Source organism: Histomonas meleagridis (genome assembly GCF_020186115.1).
Source record: "Histomonas meleagridis strain 2922-C6/04-10x chromosome Unknown contig_36, whole genome shotgun sequence".
NCBI lineage: Eukaryota > Parabasalia > Tritrichomonadida > Dientamoebidae > Histomonas > Histomonas meleagridis.
Window position 1 is genome coordinate 181510 of NW_027150879.1, and position 25913 is coordinate 207422.

At 31.4% G+C, this 25913-nt stretch overlaps 12 protein-coding genes across 12 annotated transcripts; 8 read left to right on the forward strand and 4 right to left on the reverse strand.

Annotated features, from left to right (window-relative positions):
* Window positions 1–88: 88 nt before the first annotated feature.
* GO595_005601 (uncharacterized protein) lies at window positions 89–1440 on the reverse strand (the record flags this gene model as incomplete). The annotated part of the gene is made up of 2 exons (XM_067918862.1): window positions 89–1254; window positions 1326–1440. The coding sequence occupies 2 exons, from the start codon at window positions 1438–1440 to the stop codon at window positions 89–91; spliced, it is 1281 nt and encodes a 426-aa protein (XP_067774233.1).
* A 2873-nt stretch (window positions 1441–4313) lies between these two features.
* GO595_005602 (MBL fold metallo-hydrolase) lies at window positions 4314–5168 on the reverse strand (the record flags this gene model as incomplete). The annotated part of the gene is made up of 1 exon (XM_067918863.1): window positions 4314–5168. The coding sequence occupies one exon, from the start codon at window positions 5166–5168 to the stop codon at window positions 4314–4316; it is 855 nt and encodes a 284-aa protein (XP_067774234.1).
* A 212-nt stretch (window positions 5169–5380) lies between these two features.
* GO595_005603 (Clan CD, family C13, asparaginyl endopeptidase-like cysteine peptidase) lies at window positions 5381–6577 on the forward strand (the record flags this gene model as incomplete). The annotated part of the gene is made up of 1 exon (XM_067918864.1): window positions 5381–6577. One exon carries the CDS (start codon window positions 5381–5383, stop codon window positions 6575–6577), a length of 1197 nt encoding a protein of 398 aa, XP_067774235.1.
* Window positions 6578–7330: 753 nt separating this feature from the next.
* On the forward strand, window positions 7331–8413 carry GO595_005604 (uncharacterized protein; the record flags this gene model as incomplete). Its single annotated transcript, XM_067918866.1, has 1 exon — window positions 7331–8413. One exon carries the CDS (start codon window positions 7331–7333, stop codon window positions 8411–8413), a length of 1083 nt encoding a protein of 360 aa, XP_067774236.1.
* A 484-nt stretch (window positions 8414–8897) lies between these two features.
* Window positions 8898–9158, forward strand: GO595_005605 (Rps27bp; the record flags this gene model as incomplete). Its single annotated transcript, XM_067918867.1, has 1 exon — window positions 8898–9158. The coding sequence occupies one exon, from the start codon at window positions 8898–8900 to the stop codon at window positions 9156–9158; it is 261 nt and encodes an 86-aa protein (XP_067774237.1).
* Window positions 9159–9830: 672 nt separating this feature from the next.
* On the forward strand, window positions 9831–10367 carry GO595_005606 (ras-related protein Rap-1b-like; the record flags this gene model as incomplete). The annotated part of the gene is made up of 1 exon (XM_067918868.1): window positions 9831–10367. One exon carries the CDS (start codon window positions 9831–9833, stop codon window positions 10365–10367), a length of 537 nt encoding a protein of 178 aa, XP_067774238.1.
* Window positions 10368–10801: 434 nt separating this feature from the next.
* GO595_005607 (60S ribosomal protein L9) lies at window positions 10802–11371 on the reverse strand (the record flags this gene model as incomplete). The annotated part of the gene is made up of 1 exon (XM_067918869.1): window positions 10802–11371. The coding sequence occupies one exon, from the start codon at window positions 11369–11371 to the stop codon at window positions 10802–10804; it is 570 nt and encodes a 189-aa protein (XP_067774239.1).
* A 774-nt stretch (window positions 11372–12145) lies between these two features.
* Window positions 12146–13606, forward strand: GO595_005608 (raf-like serine/threonine-protein kinase Raf; the record flags this gene model as incomplete). Its single annotated transcript, XM_067918870.1, has 1 exon — window positions 12146–13606. The coding sequence occupies one exon, from the start codon at window positions 12146–12148 to the stop codon at window positions 13604–13606; it is 1461 nt and encodes a 486-aa protein (XP_067774240.1).
* Window positions 13607–14975: 1369 nt separating this feature from the next.
* GO595_005609 (uncharacterized protein) lies at window positions 14976–15626 on the reverse strand (the record flags this gene model as incomplete). Its single annotated transcript, XM_067918871.1, has 1 exon — window positions 14976–15626. The coding sequence occupies one exon, from the start codon at window positions 15624–15626 to the stop codon at window positions 14976–14978; it is 651 nt and encodes a 216-aa protein (XP_067774241.1).
* A 1181-nt stretch (window positions 15627–16807) lies between these two features.
* On the forward strand, window positions 16808–17287 carry GO595_005610 (60S ribosomal protein L12; the record flags this gene model as incomplete). The annotated part of the gene is made up of 1 exon (XM_067918872.1): window positions 16808–17287. One exon carries the CDS (start codon window positions 16808–16810, stop codon window positions 17285–17287), a length of 480 nt encoding a protein of 159 aa, XP_067774242.1.
* A 4394-nt stretch (window positions 17288–21681) lies between these two features.
* GO595_005611 (uncharacterized protein) lies at window positions 21682–24117 on the forward strand (the record flags this gene model as incomplete). Its single annotated transcript, XM_067918873.1, has 1 exon — window positions 21682–24117. The coding sequence occupies one exon, from the start codon at window positions 21682–21684 to the stop codon at window positions 24115–24117; it is 2436 nt and encodes an 811-aa protein (XP_067774243.1).
* A 594-nt stretch (window positions 24118–24711) lies between these two features.
* Window positions 24712–25806, forward strand: GO595_005612 (Casein kinase I isoform delta-like protein; the record flags this gene model as incomplete). The annotated part of the gene is made up of 1 exon (XM_067918874.1): window positions 24712–25806. The coding sequence occupies one exon, from the start codon at window positions 24712–24714 to the stop codon at window positions 25804–25806; it is 1095 nt and encodes a 364-aa protein (XP_067774244.1).
* Window positions 25807–25913: the final 107 nt, after the last annotated feature.

The window sequence follows — 25913 nt, forward strand, 5'->3', positions numbered from 1 at the left end:
ACAAAACCGTTTAAAATTGGGTTCTCTAAAAAAGAAATAAAAATTTAAATTCTTTTATATAAGATCAAGTAAGATTCCTATTTATATCTCATTGGCTATTTGCCATTAAAAAGCGAAGTAACAATTGTATTTGAGCAGATGATAAATCAGATCCAGGTTCATTCTCTTCTTGTTGTGGTAAGTCGCCTCCATAAGGTGTATCCACTGTCTTCTTGATTTCTTCAATCTTTTTCCATGCATCGCCTCCTAATTTTTCTTCAAGTTTGATTTCATTATTTTGTTCCATTACAACTGATGACAAGTTCCAAGCAAATGAACGCATTTCTACGGATGCATCTTCTTTGATAAAATCGATTACAACTGGGAGAAGTGATTCGAGAATATCATTATTCAAATTTTCGACTTCATGGATTTTCTTATAGTACTCAACAACAGCTATGTGTATATTTGAATGCTTTGGAAATGCCCTTACAAGCTCAGCAAGCTTTTTGCCAAAATGTTCCTCTTTCAGCTTAACAGCGACCGTTAACTCAACGGTTGCCACTTTTCCGATCAACAATAGAATTGTTTCGTGATAAGGCATGAATTTCTCGATTTTCTCGAGCTTGTCAAGGACATATTTGATGTTTTCGGCAATGATGCCACTAAAGGACATTGTAGATTCAACTGAACAAATGGCAGCCCATTTTGCATTAAGAAGTGATGTTGATGCACCAGTAAATTCATAGAGGAGTAATGATTGAAAATCATCAGGAGTGAGTTGATCTTCAAAAAGAGGATGGTCTTGAATAAGGGAAATGAGCTTGAATAAGTTAGTTAATAATAATATTTGTCTATCATCAGTTAAATCGGTTGGCGTATTTTTGATGATTCCTACAATTTGACTGGCGAGTTTTTGGTGTATGTCATCTTGGATTGGAAGTGTTCCGCCATCGTATTCGATAATTGAACAAAATAAATCAAAAACAGAACGGAAATCACAGTAATTCAGAAAATCAAGAATACGGTCAAAGCCACGACCATCGTTGAGGTCATTTGGTTGGACAAAGCAGGATTGGATAATCTTTGCAATTCGATTCAATTTAATTGGATCTTTTGTTGTGAAAACATCATCAAGGCAATCGTTTAATCTTTTTGCATTGTCTTCTAAGATTGAGGCGAAAATCTTGTCATTTCCTGATGTCAAGACGGAAAATGCTTTAGCTGATAATTGGTGGTTATTTTCATTAACGTTTAAAGTTAAATCCAATAATTCTGGTGTGTGTTTAGTAAGACTGAAGTTAGAAATTAAATATACACATCAATGAGTGGTTTATGATTTGCACGCAATGCACGAAGGCAAGATTGGTCCAAGAGGATCTCTGAGAGGTTTGGGTCTTCAGAGTTGAGTTTTTCACTCAGTTCTTGGGAAACTGGAGAAAGAAAACTTAGATTGAACATTTTTGTTGCTATGTCCAACGGTTTTTCATCGGTTTCAATGTGGCCTAAATAAAATCTTTTTTTTTCAAGTGTGTAATTTCTAAAAAAATATCTCTTATGACACATACACATATTTTAGGAAATTGTTTTTATTATTTTTAAATTCAATATAATTTTAAAAATTCTTTATCAAAAAATCATTAAATATTAAACTTAATAAATTTGTATCGAAATTAGATTACATTTTGATGTTATCATGTTAAATACTAATTCAAATATATTTAAAATAAGTTTCAAAAATAAATAAACAAATATATTTATTTAAATTTTTTTCTTTTCTTTATGGATTATAACCTTACGGTAAACTTCATAGCCATCCTTCTTTAGAACCAAGAAGCAAATATTGGATTTAACTCCGTAGTTGAAAACAAAACTCGAATCTACATCAATACATAATATACGAATCTCATTATTTTCAAACCTTCCCATGGTTTCATCTGATAATTCGTATGCATGGTGGTGTCCAAAGATGTTTTGAAACGGATATTTTGTTTTTTCTTCAGAAATATTTTCATATCTATATATAAAATTATCTACTTCTTCTAATGGTATGTTGTTTATGCTTGAAACTGTTTCAAATTCATTTGGAGTCAGACTTACAAATTCAGAATGAGTAAATAAATACTTTGCATTTTTAAGTTCATCAATTTCATTTAAATCAGAATCAACTGCATATGCATTTTTGAAATTAAGTACTTTGTATTTGTAAAAATAACTATTTCGATCATAATTTCTTGCTTCATGATTTCCTCTAATATACACAATGTTCGGATCATCAAGTGTGGAAACAATGTGATGGTACACTTTTTCGTTGTCAGGTGAATTTGAGCAATAATCTCCAATATAAATTAGTTTTGCATTTGTACAACGTTTATATAAATCATATGGTATTATAAGTTGGTCGTAATCTCCGTGAACATCTCCAACAACAATTAATATCTTTTCATCTATTTTATCTATTTTATCATCTTCCAAGAGAGATAAAATCATTCCCTCGATTTCGTGATTACATTGAATTTTAGGGGTGAGAACTATCAAAAAGTGAATATTGTGATAATTTTGATCGTTTAGTTATCATAGACGAAAACTTTCAAATGAGTTTAGAGTTCACAAAAGGAATCAAACTAGATGTAATGGAATATCTTAATTTCATTCAAAGCATCATCTTCGATTTGGAAGAGAATAATTTGAATCAATCTATTGAATCTATCATGAAATTATTTGATTTAAATTTTCCTATTTCTTTTAATATCATAGTTAGTTAGATGTTATACTCTTCAGGAAGAACACGCAAATCTCTACTAATTTCATGAAGGAATTTGTGAAGAGAGAAGAAGAAAAATGTGAATTTGAAAATAATGAATATCTCAGAGTTTTTTTATGACAAATTTACTCATGCGGTTCTCTTTATTTTCTTGAGATGATGGTTACAGAAAAATTAGTTGATTCATTATTTATTAAAGATTAAAGTTATCCTTATTTTGCACATTACAATACAACTGAAGAAAACAAAATAAAATTAAAAGAATCACATTGTAATGAGTTTGTAGAAAATTATGAAGCACTTTCTAAAGATAATTTTAAACTTCATAAACAATTAATTCATGAAGGTCTTAATCATAATGAAATTGCAAAAGTTATTCGAAATAATGAAGTTTAAAAACATCGAAAAATATCATCTCAAACGATCTTTGATTTTAATCAAAAAATAAAAGAAGTTTATTATGATCGCTATGATCAACTTTATACGAATGTTTCACTTATTAATTATTCAGTTTTTTTGGTTTTGTGAAATGTTTTTTGTTATTGAATGGATCTAATTTAGAATATACAAATGAATATTCATAAGCGGAATTGATATTAATAAAAAAGATATTTATATGAAACATTTCCAAATATTTTTGTGGAATTTTAATATTTTTTAGAAACAATTGGTGTTTCTTCATATTGTTTTATACAGCTTTGATTATGAAATCTAATGAAAATAATGTTGTTAACGTTAAATTTCTTCTTAAACAAAAAGGAATTGATATTAATGCAAGAGATATCTGTTTGTTTTATTTAATATTTGTTTTTTAAATTGCTTGAAACTGCACTTTTTAAGGTGGTATGGAATTGTAATATTGAAATAGTAAAATTACTCCTTAAACAAAAAGGAATTGATGTAAACATTATCAATATTTATTTGTAATATTTAGTATTGATTGGTGCTCTTTTAGGGTTTATTTTTAACAAATGGAATTTATTGTGATAATTTATATCAGCACTTATGATTGCTTCTATTCGAGGTTGTACTAAAATTGTTAAATTATTATTAGAACATGAAGGAATAGACTTGAATGCAAAGGATATATTTCTGTTTGTTTTAGTAATTATTTTATTAATATGAGATTTCGTTGGTTATTATGAAAGAAATTTCAAAAATTTAAAACATCTTTTAATGCTTTTAAGTTAAAATAATCATACTGAAATCCTATTATTAAGTGAGCAAAAAGGAATCAAAAAATTTATATATACATAAGCTGTTAATTGTATTCACTTGATAAACCAATGCTAATATTTGTTTGATATTATCTTTTATTTCAATTGTGTATTACTGTCGTAATCTAAGCAATATTTTGTTTTTACAAATCCTTTTAATTAGGTATCAGGAATTTGGGTACCAGTACTTAGACGATAGGAAGGTAGGAAAGTATTAAGTTGAACTCCAATTTGATTTTAAAAGTAGAAAAACAAATTTGTTTATCAGAACGATAGTATATTTTCAAAGCCGATTAATCGGTTTCATATTCAAAAAGTTATATTTATTTGTATCTTGGGAAAGCATGTTGATCTTATATAGCAGGAATATCTTCGATTATCATTCCATCATAAGATGAATGCACCTCAATTCCCTCAAGGCCTGGCCTTTCTTTTCGTTGGCTTTCAACAAATTCATCAATTTGTACATATGAAAGATTATGTGCTACATGAATGAACCATGCATGTTTTGGCTTAATTTTCTCTATTTCGTCAAGTGCTTGATTGAAGCAAAAATGTGTATTGAAAGGAATAAGAGAAAGACTATCAATGAAAAGATAGTCAATTCCTTTGAGTAAAGGGTATGATTCTTCCGGTATTTGTGAACAATCTGTTAAATATGCCATTTTCCCAATGCGAAAGCCGCATATTGGAAAATCTCCATGGAATATTGGAACTTTTACAACACTTATAGGACCTATGTGGGTAACTTTTTCTAATAAGTGTAACGCAAATTTCTCATTTTTTGATGTTGTTGTTTGACCATGGAAAAGATAATGATATGTATTTAACATTGCGTCAAGAGTTTCTTTTTCAAGATAAACAGGTATTTCTTTTTGACGTGCAAGAAGTCGGAGATCAGAGAAACCGTGTATATGGTCTGCATGTTTATGAGTAATAAAAAGATAATCTATAGATTTTACATTGGCACGCGTTAGCTGTGTTCTCATGTCTGTTCCACAATCTATTAAAATATTAATTCCGTTCGAAAATCTTAAAAATGCTGATTGACGAGTTCTTTTATCTCTTGGATCAGTAGAATGACAACAACATGTTGGGTTTCTACAACCAGGTGAAGGAACACCATGGCTAGTTCCTGATCCTAGAATTTCGATTGAGAATGTAATTTTGTTTTCGCCCATTGATTTTAACGGTTTCCTAGAATTCATTCAAAATATTATGGCCTAATATGACATTTTTTAAAATTTTGGGGCTCCCCTTAAGGCACAGATCTGTGGAACGATGCTTTTGTACAATTTTGGATTGATAAGTTTACACAAAATGTTGTCACTTTTATTGACAAACTGACAACGGTTATTGTAAATTTCAAATGTTTTTCGCCTTACTTTCATTTGTTCAGTCGGCAAACTGGGCAGTCTTAATGGCCGGCTCACGCGGCTACAACAATTACCGTCATCAAGCAGATGTCTTCAATCTTTATCATATTCTTAAATCTCGCGGTTTTAATACAAAGAAAATCATTACATTAGCTTATAACGATATCGTAAATCACGAAATGAACCCACGAAAAGGAATTGTTTATAACAACGCCTCACATATCAATGTATATCCAGGATCAAAAGCAATAGATTATCAAGAAAAGGAAGCCACAGCAGAAAACTTCCTCAGAGTTCTTAAAGGCGATAAAAAGAATGGCAGAGCATTAGAGACCACCGATAAAGATGATATCTTTATTTATTTCAATGACCATGGAGCTCCAGGTCTCTTATGTGTTCCAGCCAACAATGGCCCACTTCTTTATGCAGATCAACTTGACAAAGTTCTTAAGGAAATGTATGAACAGAAGAAATTCCGCAGAATTTTCTTTGTTATTGAAGCATGTTATTCCGGATCTGTTGCACGAAACATTTCAGTTCCAAATGTATTCGTACTCAGTGCTGCAGGCCCATCACAATCATCATATTCAGCAGATTGGGATGATGAAGTTGATGCATTTCTTAGCAATGAATTCACCAAACACTTTGTTAAGTTCATCTTAGAACAACCAAAGGCTAAGATTATTGATGCAGTTAATTACGTATCCCAAAATGTTCTTCGATCACATGTTACAGCATATGGCGATTTCCGTCTTACATCTGAACCATTATCAACATTCTTATTAGATGCTAAGCCTGTTGAAATTGCAGAAACTGAAGAATCAAACTCTGATCTTGAATCAAATGGAGAATATACAAAGAAAGCATTCATCACCTTCTTAGAAAGAAAGTACAAGCATTCCGAAGGTGACGAGAAAGAAAAGATTGGAAAGATTCTTGCCAATGAGAAGCTCAGACGTAAGAAGTCCTCTGATACATTTAGGAGAATTGCCAACGGTTTTGACATCGACGGTTACAGCGGCTTTGACAACGATGAGAGTTATGATAATATTCTTTATGATTGCTATAGAACTGCAGTCGAAGGCTTCCGATTGTTCTGTGGTGAAGTTGATGAACATGAGCTTCCTAAGCTTCGCTACTTTGTTAAGTTCTGTAGGTCTTCTGATAAGCAAACAATATTAGAACATATTAGGGAATCTTGTCCATCTAAGCTCTGGAGCGAAGAAGAACTTTACGTCTAAATTTGCTTTATTTTGCTAATTTTTATTTGATATTTATCTTTTGAAATTTTTGTATACGGAAAAAATGACAATAAAATCATAAGTACTTTAGCGCCAGACTTCTGCTATTATGGTTGGGTACACATTTTTATCAAATTTTTATTGTTTGGATCGATCCAAAACAGTCGTGACAATCGCGCAGGTTAGTTTGTGTAGCAAGTCAATTTATTTCAGTCAGTGACGAACAGATTCGGCTCAAATTTTATGGAACCGCTACAGTCACTTTTTTGAATGATTTGGGAACGATAGAAATACAGAGTAATGAATAGTTTACGCATTTATAAAATATTCAATAAATTATTGTTCGCGCATCACTTTTTTAATGTTTTTTGATCGGACTGTATTTTACCAAACCGTTTTTCTACCAAAAAGTGAAATCGTTTCCTATCGTTCTAAATTTACCCTTTAAAAATCGATTGAGAGGATTTGTAGGTTTGGTATGAGGTTGTGTAATTGATCCAATGAAATATTTGTTATTTGATCGTTGTTTTGCCTTTCAATATCTTTACTAAATCATCATATGATCAAAATTTGCAAATATATCATATTTACCGAGATATTCATATTTTGAACATTATATTTTGAATAGATATCTGGTCGGAGTACACCCAAAAAAATATTAAAGCATTCGAATACTCAACGTTTTATCTACAACTTATTGAACGAATTTGACTGAATATTTATTGTAAAAGTCGAAAACTTTGCTCTCCAACCATGTCTCCGTTTTGGAGAAAAGCGAAGCTTGCAGTCAGATTAATTATTATTTTTATTCCCATTTTATTTCTTACATGTATTACTTATAATACATGTTTTCATCAAGTAAAGAACATTATGAATACATTCTCCAAACTTTATGAAAATAATGTGATTCAAGTAAGAGTAAACGAAGAGAAATGGGCAGAAAAGAAAGATATTGCATACGTTTCCGCATTTTATTATTTTCCTGAAGCACGTAACCAAAGACATCCAGCCAAATATTACGTCAAACGCTTTGCAAAGCTTCTTACAGTGATATCCGACGACGTTGACTTTTATTTTTATACCAACGAGTTAGGCTTGCAATTACTTAATTTACAAACGGACATCCGAAATCTATACATCAATCTTACCTATAAATCACCATATGATGTCTGTGGCTTAAGGAAATTTCGTGAACAATACATAGAAATCGCCAATAAATATAATGGCGAAATCATCATAAACGAAAACCTTGGCGCTATTTGGAACGCAAAGATATGTTTACTTGATGACGTAAGTCATTTTGCTAATAACTATAAATACATTTTCTGGATCGATGCTGGAATACTTAAAAGATCAAATTTCACCGGCCTTACAATTCCATACCAGAAACGAATAGACAAAATCTTCACCAATCATTCGAACCAATTATTACTCGAACTGAACGAAGTATATAATTTAAATAATAGGAACTATGAACCGATCGAACAACTTGACCCGAATTTTGCGAACATCGTACTCGGAGGATTCTTTGGCGGTACATCAGCGACCATTCGGAAGTCGAAGGATATGTTTTTCAAGCTCCACGATCTGTATCTGTCACAAGGCAAAAACGTAATCAGAGAAGAGAACATATTCAATGCGATGTTTATGCACTATCCAAACGATTACATGGGCTTGGACGTGCAAGCAAAGAAGTATAAATGCTTGAGATGGGATGGTGGAATATCATTCGTATCCGACCAGAATAGATGCTTGCTGAAGAACCAGCTGTTTTTCGCTGATGTGCGAAATGGTAAATTTGAGTTCAAATCGGAAGATTTGGGCGAATGGTTGTAATATAGCACGATCAAAATGCACTGAAAAATTGAAATTAAGTGCTTTACATCACACCAGTTTTGTCTTGTCGAAACTTCTAAGTTGTTATGAATTGTAAAAAAAATTTGCTTTTTGGAGTGACTGAGCATTGGAATTGTTTATTTCATTACCAATTCAGAAAAATTTCAGTGTATTGGTATATGATTTCTAACTTTTAAAAATGTTTTCAATATAAAAACAAGAACAGAAATAAATAATTTGTTTTGTAATCGTGTGCCCAAAGTTTGTTACGATGCATATGCATCTTGATGATTTATATTTGTCAAAAAAAGCAAGCCTATCAAAAAAGAATAGCCATGAATTAGGTCTTTAACAATTGCTAAAATTCGAATAAATTGATTCATAAATCATTTAGATTACCATTTTTATAATGAAAAAAAAATTGTGACATGTGATGTGATATAATATTTTCAATATAATAACCGTCTTGCCTGGCCTTTCCAACATGAGTACACTCGACTGTGATATCCTCCATCCATCAATCGAAAAAGAAAAGCACACATGCAAGAAGAAGACACTCATTCCAAACCCACGCTCTGAGTTTGTTTCTCTCCGTTGCCCATCTTGCATGAATGTTACAACAGCATTCTCACATTCTCACATCCCTGTTTACTGTGAAGAATGCAACACCACTCTTGCATACCCAACAGGTGGTCGTATCAAACTCGCAGAGAACGTTGAATGCCGTTCAAAGATCTCTGCATAATTTTCTAAAAAATTAATTAAGATAACTTTTTTCTTTTCTAACGTATGTCTTTTGATTTTAGTTGTTCTATGTTTCGAAATTCAGAAATGTTTGATTTGTAACTCCAACAAATTTAAATGAGATCTAATTTCGTATATATACAATGTGTTTGTGTGCTTTTATTCTCCTTGATCCTATTCACTGAGGTTAAATTAAATTCATTAATTAATTGTCTGCATTCAATCAATAATTTTTGAACAAGCCTCATTGGAATTATTATTTACTATGTGGTGGATGATTTGTGAATCTTTTATTTGCTATAATTAATTAATATTCCGAAAACATAAACATACTTCATCATTCAAAAGCGGTTTGCGTTGTCAAACGATGTTCAGCAGAAAGATCTTTCGATTCAATTTTGATAGCGATTTAAACATTTCAGTTCAAATTTTGAATTGGTTATTGTTCGGGATCGATGATAGAAAATCGCAATTATACCACTCTATATCTTATAAATCATAATGAATCTCGATTTATTTTATGTCAAATTATTTAGCTTGACTTACGATGTATTTTAATTTCCGTTCCTCTATCTAGAAAGCAGATAAATACACAGAGAAGTTCTTGTGAGTTGTTTAAATAAAACCGATGATCTTTATTCAAAACCACTTTTTACATAAGCACAATTTGGAAATGGCAAACAAGATCAAACTTCTGAGCATTGGCGGGGGTGCTGTTGGAAAGACATCACTTACCCTTCAATGGATCAAAGAAGAGTTTTCGGAAAATTATACCCCAACTATCGAAGAAATGTTTGAAAAAACAGTAGAAATTGATGGAAAGAAATATAACATAGAAATCACTGACACGGCAGGCCAGGACGAATTTTCAACAATGAAGTATCGTTATATTGCGCCATCTCAAGGATTTCTTTTCGTTTTTTCAATAACTGAAGAAAAATCTTTTTCTGAACTTCCTTCTCTCTACAAAGAAGTTTTGGACACTAAAGAATCATCCTCTGTTCCATGTGTTTTAGCTGGCAACAAAGCTGATTTAAGAGATGATACATCAATTCCAATTCAAAAAGGTGAACAAATGGCTCAAAAACTTCATACTAAATACTTTGAAACATCTGCAAAAGAAGCAACTAATGTTAATGAATGTTTTATTTATTTAATTAAGCAAGTTATCAACTCAAGTGGATCTGGTGGTTGCTGCTCCATCCAGTAATATGCACAAGGCTATCTGTTAAACCTCTCAACTCATTAATTTTTTTCCCAATCATAAATTCGCTTTTTCTATTTTTCGAGATGATAAACATCTTTTAAACGTCCTCCTTCACAAAAGTAACAAAAATTTGTGATATTTACAAAACCACTGATGCATTCAAAAAATAAATGATACAAAAGTTATTTTGTGTAAAATGTTCAAAAAGTGTGACTTTTCACTATACTTTTAACTGTTCATAAAAACAAACGTATTTTAACGTATTTTTGGCTTCTGACAGCGGTTAATGGGGATCCCCTTCAAAGCGGCAGTCTCATGTGCTTCATCATGATGAAAGCCAATGGTTTAAACCTTCTGCTTTATCAGCATTTTAAAAAAACACATTGTTACAAAAATTGACAAAATAAAAAAAAATTAATAAGAGAAAATCTCTTTATTTATTCAACGATGTGTGTCTTTTCGGAGATATAGATACCATCGAGGAACTTACGAAGATCTTTATTGTGGATGTGTGTATGTTGATGAATTTGTGCGCAAACCAATGATACCTTATCAATGTCATTGCCTTCGATCCAAATTTCTTCCTTTTGGTTAGGACTGTCCATGATCTTAACACCTTCTGGAGCAGTTACAGATTTCTTTTCACGTTGACCCATAAAGTGTGTGAAACTGAAGGAATCCTTGTTATCACTGATGGAATGCTTGATTGGGAAGTGTGCTGTGACAAACCTCATCTTGTAGCGATATCCTTTTGTTACACCTGTGACCATATTCTTGATATGACCAAAAAGTGTACCAATACGTGCAACAAGCTTACGGTTTCCGAACCAGCAGCGAGCCAACACTGTTTTTTCTTCTGCGTTGTATTCAATATCAAGTTTGAGATGTGAAAGATCGCGTGTAAGGGTTCCTCGTGGGCCTGTGACTGTAACAACACCGGATTTGATGGTGACTTGAACATCTTCTTCGATTTTGAGGTGATCTTGATGAAGAACAGGGCGTGGCATAGAAGGAAAGGAAGACCAAAACCGCAAAAACCGCGAATCGTTAATAAACGGTGGAAAAGTGACTTTATGTTAAATGGAGCAAAAAAAATAAAAAATTAAATCTAAATATTGTGAATTCACATGTCTCATATAACGAGAGAGGGAATACTTATGAAAATGAACTTTCAAATAAAGTTTTTACATTAAATAATTATAGGCCATTTCCATGACATAACGTTTTTATTAAATTATAAAGATTGCGTTTCTTATAAACAGATTCATGTGTTCATTTGGATTTGTACGGTACGAAAATTCCTCATTAATGCCATCACATTGGTATCAAGATTTGGATATATGTGAGCTAAGAAATTAATTCATTGATGATATTTTGACTTTGGATTTTGAAAAAATAATTGAAGTTAACCAAACTTTTGAACAAACACATAAATTGTTCAAATATTAAATTTCTGTCAAGTTATGTATAATTTAATTTCAGACATTTAATCAAATATCAAAACATCGTTCATTTTTGTTCGCTAATATGGCATTAGAAATATCGAATCATAAAAATAAGTGGAAATTTTAAGAGGATATTATAAGATAAAATTCATACAGGGATGATCATCTTTTGTGTGTTTAGTTGTTTTGGAGGTTACAAATTCATCACAAAAAATTCAAAAGTAAAAAAATTCTGAGGCAACCTGACGGTTTTGGTTTTCAATTGAATTGAATCGAATTTTTTGTTGTATTTTATATTTGATTCAAACTTCCGGCATATGCCACATGAATGGTTTAATGTTTGTTCTATGTCTTTTCAATATCTTAGGATATTGCAAACAAAGACCGCAAATCTATGAGTTCAATCACAGTGCACTCATAAGTCTCTTGGACAAAATCCACAATCACGATTATGATGAAATTGTATATAAAGAAGTTCAACACATAGCCAATGATGATGACGAAGAAGAAGAAGAGTATGTGTATCATTATTATCAAATTGACGATGAATATCATGAACCAGAGAAAAACTTATTTAAAATAAAAAACCCAATTAAAAGCATTACATCAAGCATATCCCATGGACTAAAATCACTTGCTTCCACTGGTATCGCTACTATTAAATCAACAGGCAAGCAAATAGCACAAGGAGCAACTGGTACAATAAAATCAGTGACCGGTGTTGCGTCAATAAAAACAATTCTCTCTAAAGTAAAGCCAGGAGTTTCCAAATTTAAACCAATTCTCTCTAAAGTAAAGTCAGGAGTTTCCAAATTTAAACCAATTCTCTCTAAAGTAAAGTCAGGAGTTACCAAATTTAAACCAATTCTCTCTAAAGTAAAGTCAGGAGTTACCAAATTTAAACCAATTCTCTCTAAAGTAAAGTCAGGAGTTACCAAATTTAAACCAATTCTCTCTAAAGTAAAGTCAGGAGTTACCAAAGTCAAATCAGCAGCCTCGAAAGTAGGCAAAGTAGCTGGCAAAGTCGTCACAAGCGCTGCGAAAACTGCTGCCAAGACAGCCTCCAAAGCAACAAAGCAAACGATCAAGACAGTTAAGGAAACTGCCAAAGCCTCAGCCAAGACAACCACATCTGCTGCGAAAGCTGCGGTCCGTATCACGCAAGCTTCGGTGCAGATCGCCACCAATCCTGGCAAAGCTGGACAGATCATCAAAAATGTCAGCAAGGAAGTCACCAAAGATCTTAAGGAGGCAGCCGAAGCGTACAAGCCTGTCATCAGGGATGTCAAAGCATATGAATTGTATCAAGCAGGAATGGCAATCTACCAAGGAATCAAAGAGAAAGATTTCATATCAACACTTGGCAGCATTGCACAAGCTGTAGGTAGCTTTGGAGGACCAATTGGAGCGATTACAGATAAAGCACAACAACTTTATCAACAAGGCGAAATGATCTATAAGGGAATTAAGAATGGCGATTACACACAAGTCATTAGTGGTATTACATCGATTATCTCTATTGATGAAGTTAAGGAATTAATATCGAAGAGTGAATTACTTCAACAAGGATTAGAATATTATCAAAGAGGTTATGATATGTATAAGAAAGGTAAACAAGTAACAGATGCAATTAAGACAGGACACTTCGGTAAAGCGATTGAAAGACTTGCAGAGTTAGGCTTAGACGTTCGTAATAATTCATTGTATACAAAAGCAGAAGAATTATTTGATAAGGCTTGGAAATATATTATCAAGGAGAAACATTATACAAACAAGGAAAGGAGAAACTTCAATTAGGTAAGCTGCTTATGAAGCAATTAAGAAAGGTAAAGTTAACAGTGCACAGGAAGTACAGTCGGAGAACAAATAGCGCAGACAGTGACTGAGGGATACCTGAAGCTTGAAGACGCACAGGCGAAAGCTGACGCACAAATAGAGAAAAACGCTGAGGAAGTGCAGGGAAAGGCAACGAAATTGGTGACGTCAATCGACGAACTGAAGGAAATCATCGCAAAGGCGGAGGCGGACGCTGTGAAAGTGACAGCAGAATAAGTAAATCAGTAAATTTGTAATGTGTAATTATGTTTGTTGTATTGTGCACAACGATTAGATGTTAAAAAGAGCGGCACATTGCGTTTAAGAAGGGATTTTTACAAAGATATTACGTGTTTTAAACAATATAAAAACATTTCGTTTATTTAACTTTTAATGATTAGGTTTTTGATAATGAGTAATTAATTACACGAACTGTTCTTTTTATGTGAAATTTACGTATGATCGTTTTCCATTTCTCCAACTTCATTTGTGCTTCTTTATCTTTAATATCCATTGGCGTGCAGAAAATTATACATTCTATCACTTCTTGAAACGTGCAAATAAAAACAACTTTTGAAAATGATAAAAGCTTTTATCGCTGAAGGATTGACATTCATCTTCAAAAGAGAGCAAGTGTTGGTTTCCCTGATTCTTGTTCACACACAACACGAATTATCATCACCGTACGATATGTTAACCATATATCATTCCCAGTTATCTCTTACATTAAGGGATCATTATTACGAGAACGTATGTTGTAGACGTGTACAGCGCATAATGGTAGGTATATAATGGAGTCGATTTTGCATACTTATTGAACAAACATGTTTGAATGCTTTTGAGTTAATTTAACATTTTCGAAACCACCGTTGTTACTTTTGTAATTTGGTTCATTGTAATTATATTTTAACCAATTTCAAACAATTTTGTTTTAAATCATGAAAAATGTGTTAAATTAAATTAACTTCCTCAAAAAACTTTTCTTAATTAATTAAAACGTGTAAATCGATAACATTAGTTATATGTAATATGATAAGGGAACATTTTGGTGAGATATTTATTAATAAAATATCAATAATCATAAAAAATAAATTTAATTATTATGAATGACAATAATAATAAACTCAAAATAATGTTATCATGAATACAATTTTATAAAATTTTCATGATAAAAATGATTAAAATCTAAACTTGATGGATGACATAGTTTTGCAAGCTTCATAAATCAAAAATTATATAATTTCATAATCAAACAATAACATTTCTTGAAACAATTAATTTTCAAAGAAGGCTGATAATATTATTATAATTACATAACAAAAACATAAAAGAACAAACGTTTATATAAAAATTATTCACTGTAACAATGTGTCAAACTCACAATTTGGAAGAATTCGTCACTTTCAGGTGGAATATATTCCACTGATGCATTGATCTCAATGTCAAACTTATTTATCACTGGGCGATATATTGGAATCGTAATCAATCGATATATGTATCCGAGTCCTGCCCAAAACGCCATCATCGCTTTGCCAACTGCCGGACTCAACTTACCTTCCAATTTCTTTCGTCCAACAATACGAAGATCCGAATTATATGAATCTGTCTTGAATCCGCTGATGTCTGTCCACGTTATTTTTATTCCATTTTGATCTTTCTCCGGCAAAAACACGCGATATCTTTCTCGAAATGCGTTCACATATTCATCGACTCCTTCTGGATATGTCACGTTTAAATTGATTTGTGTCCATGCATAGTCACCAAGTTCTGGTATGTTATATGTTGTTGTGGCATTTGTTGCATTAATACGGAATGTTGGTGGATTACAATAGTAATAAGTTGTGCCCCCTTCGTTGTTTATAGAAACACCCGTAAAACCAATTTCAAGATATGGAAGCTCATTAATTGTTTCATTAATATCGCTTTCATATGATGAATATGACACTTGGTGACTGATTGCTTTATCAACAGTTGTATCATTACGAATATATATTGGGCTCATGACACCAAAAAACAAAAAGGCACACACAAAAAAAAATGGAAATGATAACAAATATTCCACCGAATTTAAATTCTATATATAAATCAAGTGGAAATGAGACCAAAAAAATTATTAAGCAACAATAATAGGTCCAATATAATGCAAGAGGTGTGGTTGCAACTTCCAAGAAATCAAGTTGGGGATTTTGTTTTTTGGCTTCAAGATATTCACTGCGTGGAATAAAAAAAGAACAAAAGAAAAGTATTGTGAAGAAAACTATTAAGGCACCACATACCACAAAACCTATTATATCGCACTTTGTGAGTTCAGGCCATTCAAATTCCTCTTTTGGAGTTGGTTCTGAAGGATTAGAAGGTGGAGTATTTGCATCATCAGAATAGCCTTGTTTATGTTCAACATCTTCTTTGTAAAAATCTTTCATTTCGAAGTCGAATTTTTCATTCATTATCCAAAAAATTTTGTGTTCCGTCACTTTTTTCAATTTACCGTTCGATTAATTGAAATTGGCCCTTTTTTGTAAGCTTCATAAATCAAAAATAATGTGGTAAGAGAAAAAGTGGAGAAAGTGAAGTCAGTCGCTTTTCCTCTTGCAACACATAAATCAATAATATAATTTCAAAATCAAATATCATTTCATGAAACAATTAATTTCGTAAAATAAAGCTCCGAAGAAGGTTTATAACATTATTATAATTACATAATAAAAAACAAATACAAGGACCTTGAAAACCAGATATTACTGAAACCATTTTTCAACATGAATTCTCGAATGTCCGGTAAGAATTCAGCATTCCAAATCTTCATTTAGAACCAAAAGAGTACTTACTACCAAGATTCTAAATCCCGTTTAATCTCTCTCAGTTTCATGCAATACTAAGTAAATTTCCAATTTATTAATGAATTTTTTAATGAGATAATTTCTGTGGATGAATTTGCATTGATTCAAGTTTACGAATAGAACTGATTTTTTGTCACACTTGAATGAAATTTAATAAATCTCAATGTTAGAGGGCATTCCGGGCTCTCTCAGCATCCTGGGTCCCCTTCGGGTTCCCGGCATTATATACCCATAATAAATCATTTTGAGTTATCTCAAAAAAAAATAAATTAGTCAAAATTTCGATGACCGTTAAAACATATTAACGGTCAATAACCGTTTTGGCCAGCCTTTTTAAAATCGAATGTCACAAGAAGTTGTTATTCGCGTTCGTGTTTGGGGCGGTGAATCAGGTGTTACAGCAAAACTTGCGCCGCGTTTAGGTCCACTTGGTGTTAACTCTGGTCAAGTTGGTCAACAAGTTGCCAAAGCTACAGAAGAATATAAAGGATATCGTTGCACAGTACAAATCACAATTGTGGATCGTCAAGCAACAATTTCAGTTGTTCCATCCACATCTACACTTATCATTCATGCACTTCAAGAACCACATCGTGATCGTAAGAAGACAAAGAATGTTAAACACACTGGCAGCCTTACACTTGACAACGTCATTGATATTGCTCGTCAAATGAGACATAAGTCAATGTCAAAGACACTCGCAGGAACAGTCAAAGAAGTTCTTGGTACATGTCAAGCAATGGGAGCACAATGCGAAGGACAAAACGCAAAAGTCATCCAAAAGAAGATCTCTTCGGGCGAAATCTCAATTCCAAATGAGTAAATCAGAATCATAATTTTTCTTACATCACATTTCACAGTAAAGCTTAAATGCATTTTTATATTCTTTTCTCTTGTTGCCAAATTTTTGTTTGTAATATGAAAATTTTGTCGATTCGTGTAAATTGTATAAAAAGTGGCGAAATAATGGCGGTTATTATAAAGAGTTATGCACAAGCGATTTTCATGACCTTGTAAATAATTAGTAAAGAGTCAAATAAAAAGTTCATATAATGTAAATAAATGGTACATCATGTGCACTGTTTAATATGAATTTTTTAAGAATTGTTTAATAATTAAATGATCTCGAATAATTGATTATTTATTAAAAAATATATTTAATTCATCCCATTCTTATATATTTTAGCTAACATTCATTATAGATTTTTGAATTAGACGAAATTCTTGAAAATGATTTGATCAATATAAAATACTAAAATTTATGAATTTGTCAAATTGAAAAATAAAAATATTTCAAAATATAAACTGATGATATTAAATGTTTTAATTGAATAAAAAAATCTAATAAATGAAAATCATCATTTTAAGAATAAAAAATTGAGTTTTTTTTTTGATCCCCCCTCGAAAAATCGGTTTTAATTTAACAATAGATTGAACTTGTTTAAAAATAAAACATATCTCATAACCCTTGGAATAAATTTTTTCAAATTGAACCAAAAGCATTCAAAAGTATCCCAATCGCCTGAATGAAGATTGAATATTATCCGACAATTTAAGTGAGGAAAAAATAAAATTTTAATTAAGATATTTTGTTCTGATTAGCTTGTTCGATGGTCGAAACTTAAGTTTCCTATTTAAATATAAAATGGTTTTGGCATTTGTGCCCTTTTATACAGTTTTTGATGTAACAAATTACAGATGTTTATACTCATATCATAATACCACAATTTAATGGTTAATAAAAGTACTAATTGGAATATTGTTCCTAACTTCAGATGCAGCAAGATATAGATCTTTTGCATTGTTAATTTTTTTGGTTTAATAGCCTGGATTTAAGGATCGCCCAACATATCAATCACATTGAGATCTGATTAAGAGGATGGCCATTTTAAGTCATCTGCAAGTAAGGTAGCCCTTCCATCCAAAAAGAGTTTTGTAGACTTTGCTTTGTCCTGCTGGAATATGTAAATTAAATTTCCATCAATTTCCACTGATTTATATTTAAAATCCTTGCAGATACAGGCCCAAACCATAATTTTAATGAAATACTTAATTTAAACTCTCTCTTTAATAATACTGCTCATCAAAATCGAGTAAAGGATGAACACGAACCTTCTTTCTAGAGGGTTCAAGAGAAATAATCGATTCATCAAGATCAACTCAAGTTAATATATGGTAAAAGGTTAGCGGGATCTTCTGAGCAAAACTGACTCGATATTGTTTTTGCTTATCTGATAGTTTTTCTTATGGTTGCTGATATTTTGTCTCGAAACCAAGAGAATTGGCATTTCTATTAACAGTAGATTCAGACATTTTTATATCATATTGTTGACTGAGATATGATATTTCTATATTTGTAATATGAGAGCTTTTAATATTCATAGGAACGAAGTGAAATCTGAATTGAGATAATGTATCACTATTTGAATTAGGTTTATCCCAGTTTTTCATTATTTGTAGAATCCTTGATACTGTTGACTTTGAAACATTTGATATATTTGCATTTTCCGGTGTTGTTAAACCAGCACCAGCATTGCATGCTACTTGTAATTGTTTTTGCTGATCAATTTTATTATAATTTCGCATTAAAATAAAGGCGCCAAAATTTTGTTTCATCTCATCGAACTTTCTATTAAGAATTGAACGTAGTTCAGAGAATAAAATAATTTTCAATGTTTTGTTCGTTATTTCTTTCATATTTGCTGTCCCAGCGGTTTTGAGTCTAACTTTATATATTTTTATAGTATATTTTTTATAAAATCAGTTTGGATCATTATAAAAAAGTCATGTTTTGTTTATGAAAATTATTCTTACATGATTTTTCGCCTTAAATATAATTTTAAAAGCTCATTTCTATTATATAATTCCATTTATTATTGACTATAATTCATCCAAATAAAAATTGGAGATTTGAAATCAAATTTATGCAAAGATTTTGTGTTATTTTTTTATAATTTTGATTGCCACCAATAATCTAACTATTTCTGTGTGGCCATATTGTGATGTTTTATTAATTGCTGTTTGAAATATTTTGATCAAAAAGTAATTTAACTGTTTCTGTGTGATGATTCTCAGTTGCTATCATAAGTGCTGTCCGAAGTAATTTAAATAATTTCCAAATATTATTTTGAAATATCAAATTATAAAAATAAATATTAATTAAAACAAATAAATACCTTTAGCATTAATATCAATTCCTTCTTGTTCAAGAAGTAATATAACTATCTCTATATAACCATTTTCAGATGCAAATATAAGTGTTGTCCGAAGTAATTTAAATAATTTCTAAATATTATTTTGAAATTCTAAATTATTAAAATAAATTATAAATAAAACAAATAAATATCTTTAGCATTAATATCAATTCCTTTTTGTTCAAGAAGTAATTTAACTATTTCTGTATGACCATTTAAAGATGCCCAAATAAGTGCTGTTCTAAATAATTTAAATAATTTCCAAGTATAAAATGTGTATTTCAAAACAATGGAATCAACTTCATTTTTAGTGTTGATATCATTTATTTTTTGTTCTAAAATATATTTAACAAGTTCAATGTTTCCCGACTTTACTGAGTAAACTAAAATATCTTTCGGAATTTGACATAATGCTCGAAAATGTTTGATAAGAATTATATTTCCTTCATTTGCTGCTTCATTTATCATATCATCATTTATTTTCATACCTTCTTGAAGCAAATAAGAAAAAATTTCATAATTACCAGATAAAATACATTTTTTACCTAATTGTTTTAATGTTTTAATTTCAGCGATTTTATTTTCATAAAGATAACTGAAAATTTCATATCGATGATATCCAAATGCAATTTCATATGCAATTTCAAAAGATGAATGATTTTGTTCACATAAATGATTAATTTCTTCATTTCCACCTGCAATTGCATATTTACCTGTGATTTCTACTTTTGCACTGTTCATAAGTAAATATTTAAAACATTTAACAGATCCAAAAAATGCTGCATAATCAATTAATGTAACATTTTCTTGATTAATAAATGAACATCTTTCATAAAGTGATGGCATAATATATTGATTAAAATCAAAATTTGTTTGTGATGATATTTGAAATCATTTTGTGATGATATTTCTTGAAGTTTTTCGATTTCATCTTTTCGAATTATTTGCGCAATTGCATTTGGATTGTTTCCTTCTCTAATTAATTTTTTGTGAATCTCAAAATTATTCTTCGATAGTCCTTCATAATTCTCGAAGATATCGATAATCTCTTTAGTTAAATAATATTTTTTTTCTATCATCTTCTTTCATATAATATACAAAATATGGAGTACAAATATTAGGAAAAATATTCGGATTACACAAATTATGCTCAATCATATCGTTGATTATATGTTTTGCTTCTTTTGATACAAGGGATGAAATATACTCAATAAAAATTTTTATAATTTGTGAACTTTCATTCATTTCTGCTTCTTTTGATTGAATTCAAACTCCAAATATTATAAATAGATATAAAATTTATTACCTCGAAAAATAAATGTTGAATAAACAATATGGCAAATGAAAAAATTTATCATACAAGGCTTAAATGTATCAAATAATTGTATTGTCTGATGAACAGATGAGTCGAGATTTTCTTCCTTTAAATGAAAAACAATTTGTTGGAGAGAATTCAATGATTCTATGAATGGTGACTGATTGGTGATGACAGATTCACTGCTGCAAGCGACACATTCATTCATTAATTTTGAGTATTCAAAAAGTCGTGAATTAACGTTTTACTTTCTTATTAAACGTTCGAAATTGTAATTTTCAATTTTTGCAAAAATAATTTCATAATCATCAAAAAAACGCCCAATGTAACACATATAACGCGACGGCACACTCATAAGTTATCTTTTGATATACATTTTCATCAATTTTATACATTTCTAATCATAATTTAGGAATGTTAAACAATTTAATTTAACAAGCATGCAGAAAAGGGCACAAAAAGTTCATGTTGAAAATGCTTAAGATACAAGTTTAATGAAAGATATCCAATGTTCAATTTGAATTGCCGACCGTTTAATTTCATCAAAAAAGGAAAGAACGATACACCGATGTTTCCAGAATTTTGGCCGGTTTTGAAAAAGTTATCGGGTTTCGTTATCGAACTGACACCATTCAAAATTGAATGATATAACCGAAGTGAAGCGAAGTTCACTTTTTGACAATGTTCGTTTGATTCCATAAACGAAAGATGTTTATCCAAGGGTTCGACCTTGAAAGCCAAACTTCAAATATCGAGACAACACATAATGGCGAGAAAAATTTCCAAGAAATGGTTGTCGGAGCAAATGGACATTACATGAATCAATATTATCAAATTACATCGAAATCTAAAATTCAAGGAGTCAAAATCCCAAATCCAAGGCGTTTTGCATCGTATGAAAAATACAAAATTGGATTCAATAATTATGTAAATTCTTCTGACAAATTATACAAATTTTCAATTCTTCCAATTCCTGTATCTGAATTCATGCACAAGCCTCCAATGCCACCACTATCAATCAAAATCCCAGATTACAAAGCACGTGTCGATGTACCGCCAGATAATCTTTTGTATTTATCTGACATTTGTATTTCAGGCGCATGTTTTGTACCAAATGCTTCTCTCCCAGCGAAACTTGGAAATCGTTTCGAAGTACCCATCAGTACTATGATTGTTTCGACTCCACAATGGAATTCGCAAGTGATCACACATCCACCGATTCCTGAATGTTATGACACGTTCGAAGACTTTCAAAAAGCGTATCTATCATGGTATGAACTTTCTAAATCAGCGGCATTACTTCCATCGCATCCAGACTCGATGAAGGAATTCATTCAACTCCAACCGCAGAAGGAATTTCCCAAACCGCCCGAACCAGACACAGCTTCTGAAACTATATCAGTTCGGTCGTCACGCAAAAAGCGCCGCATACCAAGAGGACATCATCGTATGACGATGCCTGTTCGTGCTACGTTGAATCCTAAGTACATATTCCAGATCGATTCCAAGAGCAAACTTCTTCTCCAAAATGTATTCAATTTAAGTCTATTACAATATCCACGCATCAAAACGCATCTCCGGTTCAACAAGAAGGTGACGTTTGATTTCCTTACTCAAACTCCGACAGATGAGATACAAAATATATGTGATTATGGATGTGAAACTCCAGTCAATAACTTCGATGTTATCATGAGCGTCAAACAAACGTTTCGTATTCAAGATCCAACAGAAGTTCATATTGATCCATGTAGTTCAGATTTCCTTCAATACTTAGAGAAAGTTATCATTTCTAAGTCGCCGGCACTTAACTATCAATGTCTTCTTATTATCGAATCGATTTTTAAGAATAACTCTGATACGTTTATATCGTATTTATATGAAGATCTTCAAATGTTCTATTATATTACATCTGTTGTTGCAGTATATTCATTAACACCATTTGCAGTTGCTAAGCCATCAGATTTTAGTAATTCGAAACATTCACAGATATTAAATGAATTCCAAAAAGTTCTTCTTCATCATCATTACATGACAATTATTGCTAAGACATTTATAACATGTGTTCAAATATCATCGAAAATCGGAGTTTGCCTTGCATCTACGCAAGGAGATTTATGGGATTATTTAAAGAACTTCGATAAGAACATACCATTAATGTTCTTAGAATCGAATACAAATGACTTTTCTGCATCATTATTTAGGTTATTATTAATTGTCCCATGTCCTTATACGAAACAAATTCTTTCGCAATATAATCAAGATATGTTTCGTTATCTTAATACACTTTCTTCTAAGTCACCAACACATTTTAATGCGTTAGTGTATATAATATATAATTCAAAATCAATGAACTTTTGGTTTCTTGAACAATTTACTTTCTTTGCTCAAGAACCAAAGTTTAAGGATTTCAATTCACATTTCATTGCATTTGTGAAAACTCTTTTGAAGTATTTTAAGGCTGAACGACTTGAGTTTTGTGGTTGGTTATCACCATTTTATACATTTTTACTTGAGAATAATTATATTTCATTGTTACCACATATCGCACGATTCGTTAAAATGTATCATATAAATTTGCCTGAAGTAGAAAAACATATAAATCAAATGTTAATAAGTTCCGCTAATGAAATTTCATCAAATAGAATTAGTTCACATATATTAGTTTCATTTGCGGCTTTACTTGAATATAAAACTTCATTAAAAGTTCTTCCAAATTTGGCAACTTTGATTTCTCCATTATCAAAGTATTTAATTGTAAATAATGAAGAACTTGCTAAAGCTTCTTGGAAAGTTTATAGAAGTTTCGCGACTGCATATCCAAAGAAGTTTTACGAATTCGCTAAGGCAGAACGTGCTAATGGTAAAATGATGGAAGTGTTTAAGAAATTTGACCCAAATACATTTTATGAGTTCTCCAAATTAGTTGATAAGATTTCAAGAAAAGGTGGAGAAGAAGCTTTGGGTCAAGCAAAACAGAGAAGAAAATCATTCGGATTTATAAATGTTGTGCCAAATAGAATATTAAAAGAACTGGCAAAAGGTTTAAAGAAGGCAAACGTGCAATACACTCAACTAATAAGCTGCATGAATAGAAAGAACCAGCCAAAGGCTCAACAAGCTATAGATATGCTGTTTGTTAAGTAATCAAGCCATCAAATTTGATGCGGGGGTTATAAAGGGGTAAAATACCCCATTAAGAGCGGTTTTATCGGCTTTGTTAATTTATTAACTAAATATTAGATTTCACGATTAATCATTTTTAACCTAAGAAATGAAAAGAGTAACTTCAAACAAACAATTTTTAATTTCAGGAAAATTCTAAATAATCAGCAAAATTAATAATTTTTGAGTTATTTATCCATTTAATTTCACATATGTTTATGTTATCAGATGAATAGTGTATAGATTTTTTGTTTTTCAAACGTAATCATAAAAAGCATTATTTTCCATTCAGAAAAAAAAATAATTTTTCATATGTGTAAAAGCAGGGAAAGTAAAGGGCATGAATTCAGTAGAAAAATGAGAAATATGTTCATAAAATTTTATCATGGTTTGACTTAGGAGAAGCCGGAAGAAATTATCATACGTTAAGTCACTTCACTTGCGTTTAGCCTTCAGCAGAAAAATGCATTCAAAAAATATCGTTTTCCTCCTCAAAAAGCTCGGTTGTTGTATCAAAAGTTCTATCGTCTGCCTCCAGAAATACAAAAACGTTAATAGCAAAAAGCAGACAATAAAATGGATCTTCGCGTTGGCACCAAGTATCGACTTAAAAAGCGCATTGGTGCTGGGAGCTTTGGCGAGATTTATGCAGGTGAAAATGTTCTAACGCATGAAGATGTTGCAATAAAAATTGAATCAGTTCATACTCGCCCACCTCAGCTTTTTGTAGAATCTAAAATATATAAAACACTTTCTGGTAGTGTTGGCATTCCATCCATATCGTGGTTTGGTGTTGAAGGTGATTATAATGTTCTTGTAATGGAATTACTCGGCAAATCTCTTGAAGAATTATTTGTTTTATGTCAACGTCATTTTTCTCTTAAAACAGTTCTTATGCTTGCAGATCAAATGATTTCAAGAATTGAATACATCCATAACAAAGGTTATATACATCGAGATATTAAACCCGACAACTTTACCATTGGCCTTCACTCCAAAAGTAACGAAGTTCATATCATTGATTTTGGTCTTTCCAAGAGATATCTTGATCCCAAAACTCATCAACATATCCAATTTCGAGAAGGTAAGACACTTACAGGTACTGTACGGTATTCTTCCATCAACACACACCTTGGAATTGAGCAAAGTCGTCGTGACGACATTGAATCGATTGGATATGTATTAATATATTTTCTTAAAGGGTCACTTCCATGGATGGGAATCAAAGCGGACAATCGCAAACAGAAGCACGAACTCATTTCTGAGAAGAAAATCGGTACATCTATTGAAATGTTATGCCGCGGATTACCAAATGAGTTTTCGATTTTCATAAACGAAGTCCGAAAACTCGATTTCACGGATAGGCCGAACTATTCTATGTACCGCCAAATGTTCCGCGACTTGTTCATTCGCGAAGGATTTGTTTTTGATTATCAATATGATTGGTGCGTTACTCCGCAACAAAATATTCAGCAAAAACAAATCGAAGAAAAAGTTATAACTGAGCAAAAACCTGTGAAAAGGGATAACAATAATGTGAGCAATAATGTGCAGCAAGCGCAAATTAGAAATAGAATACCGGTGAGAGCTGTGGTGCAAAGAAATAGAACAGTGATTCCAAGCTGGATGAATCAGCCACAAATTAGAAAAGTGGTAACGAACAGAAGATAATAAATGTATTGTTATGTGTTTGAATTTTTGTTTGTTATGTTTCACACATTGTATTTCGAGCATTTTTTTATGTATACATAAAAGAAATAATTTTTTTTTCTGATGGC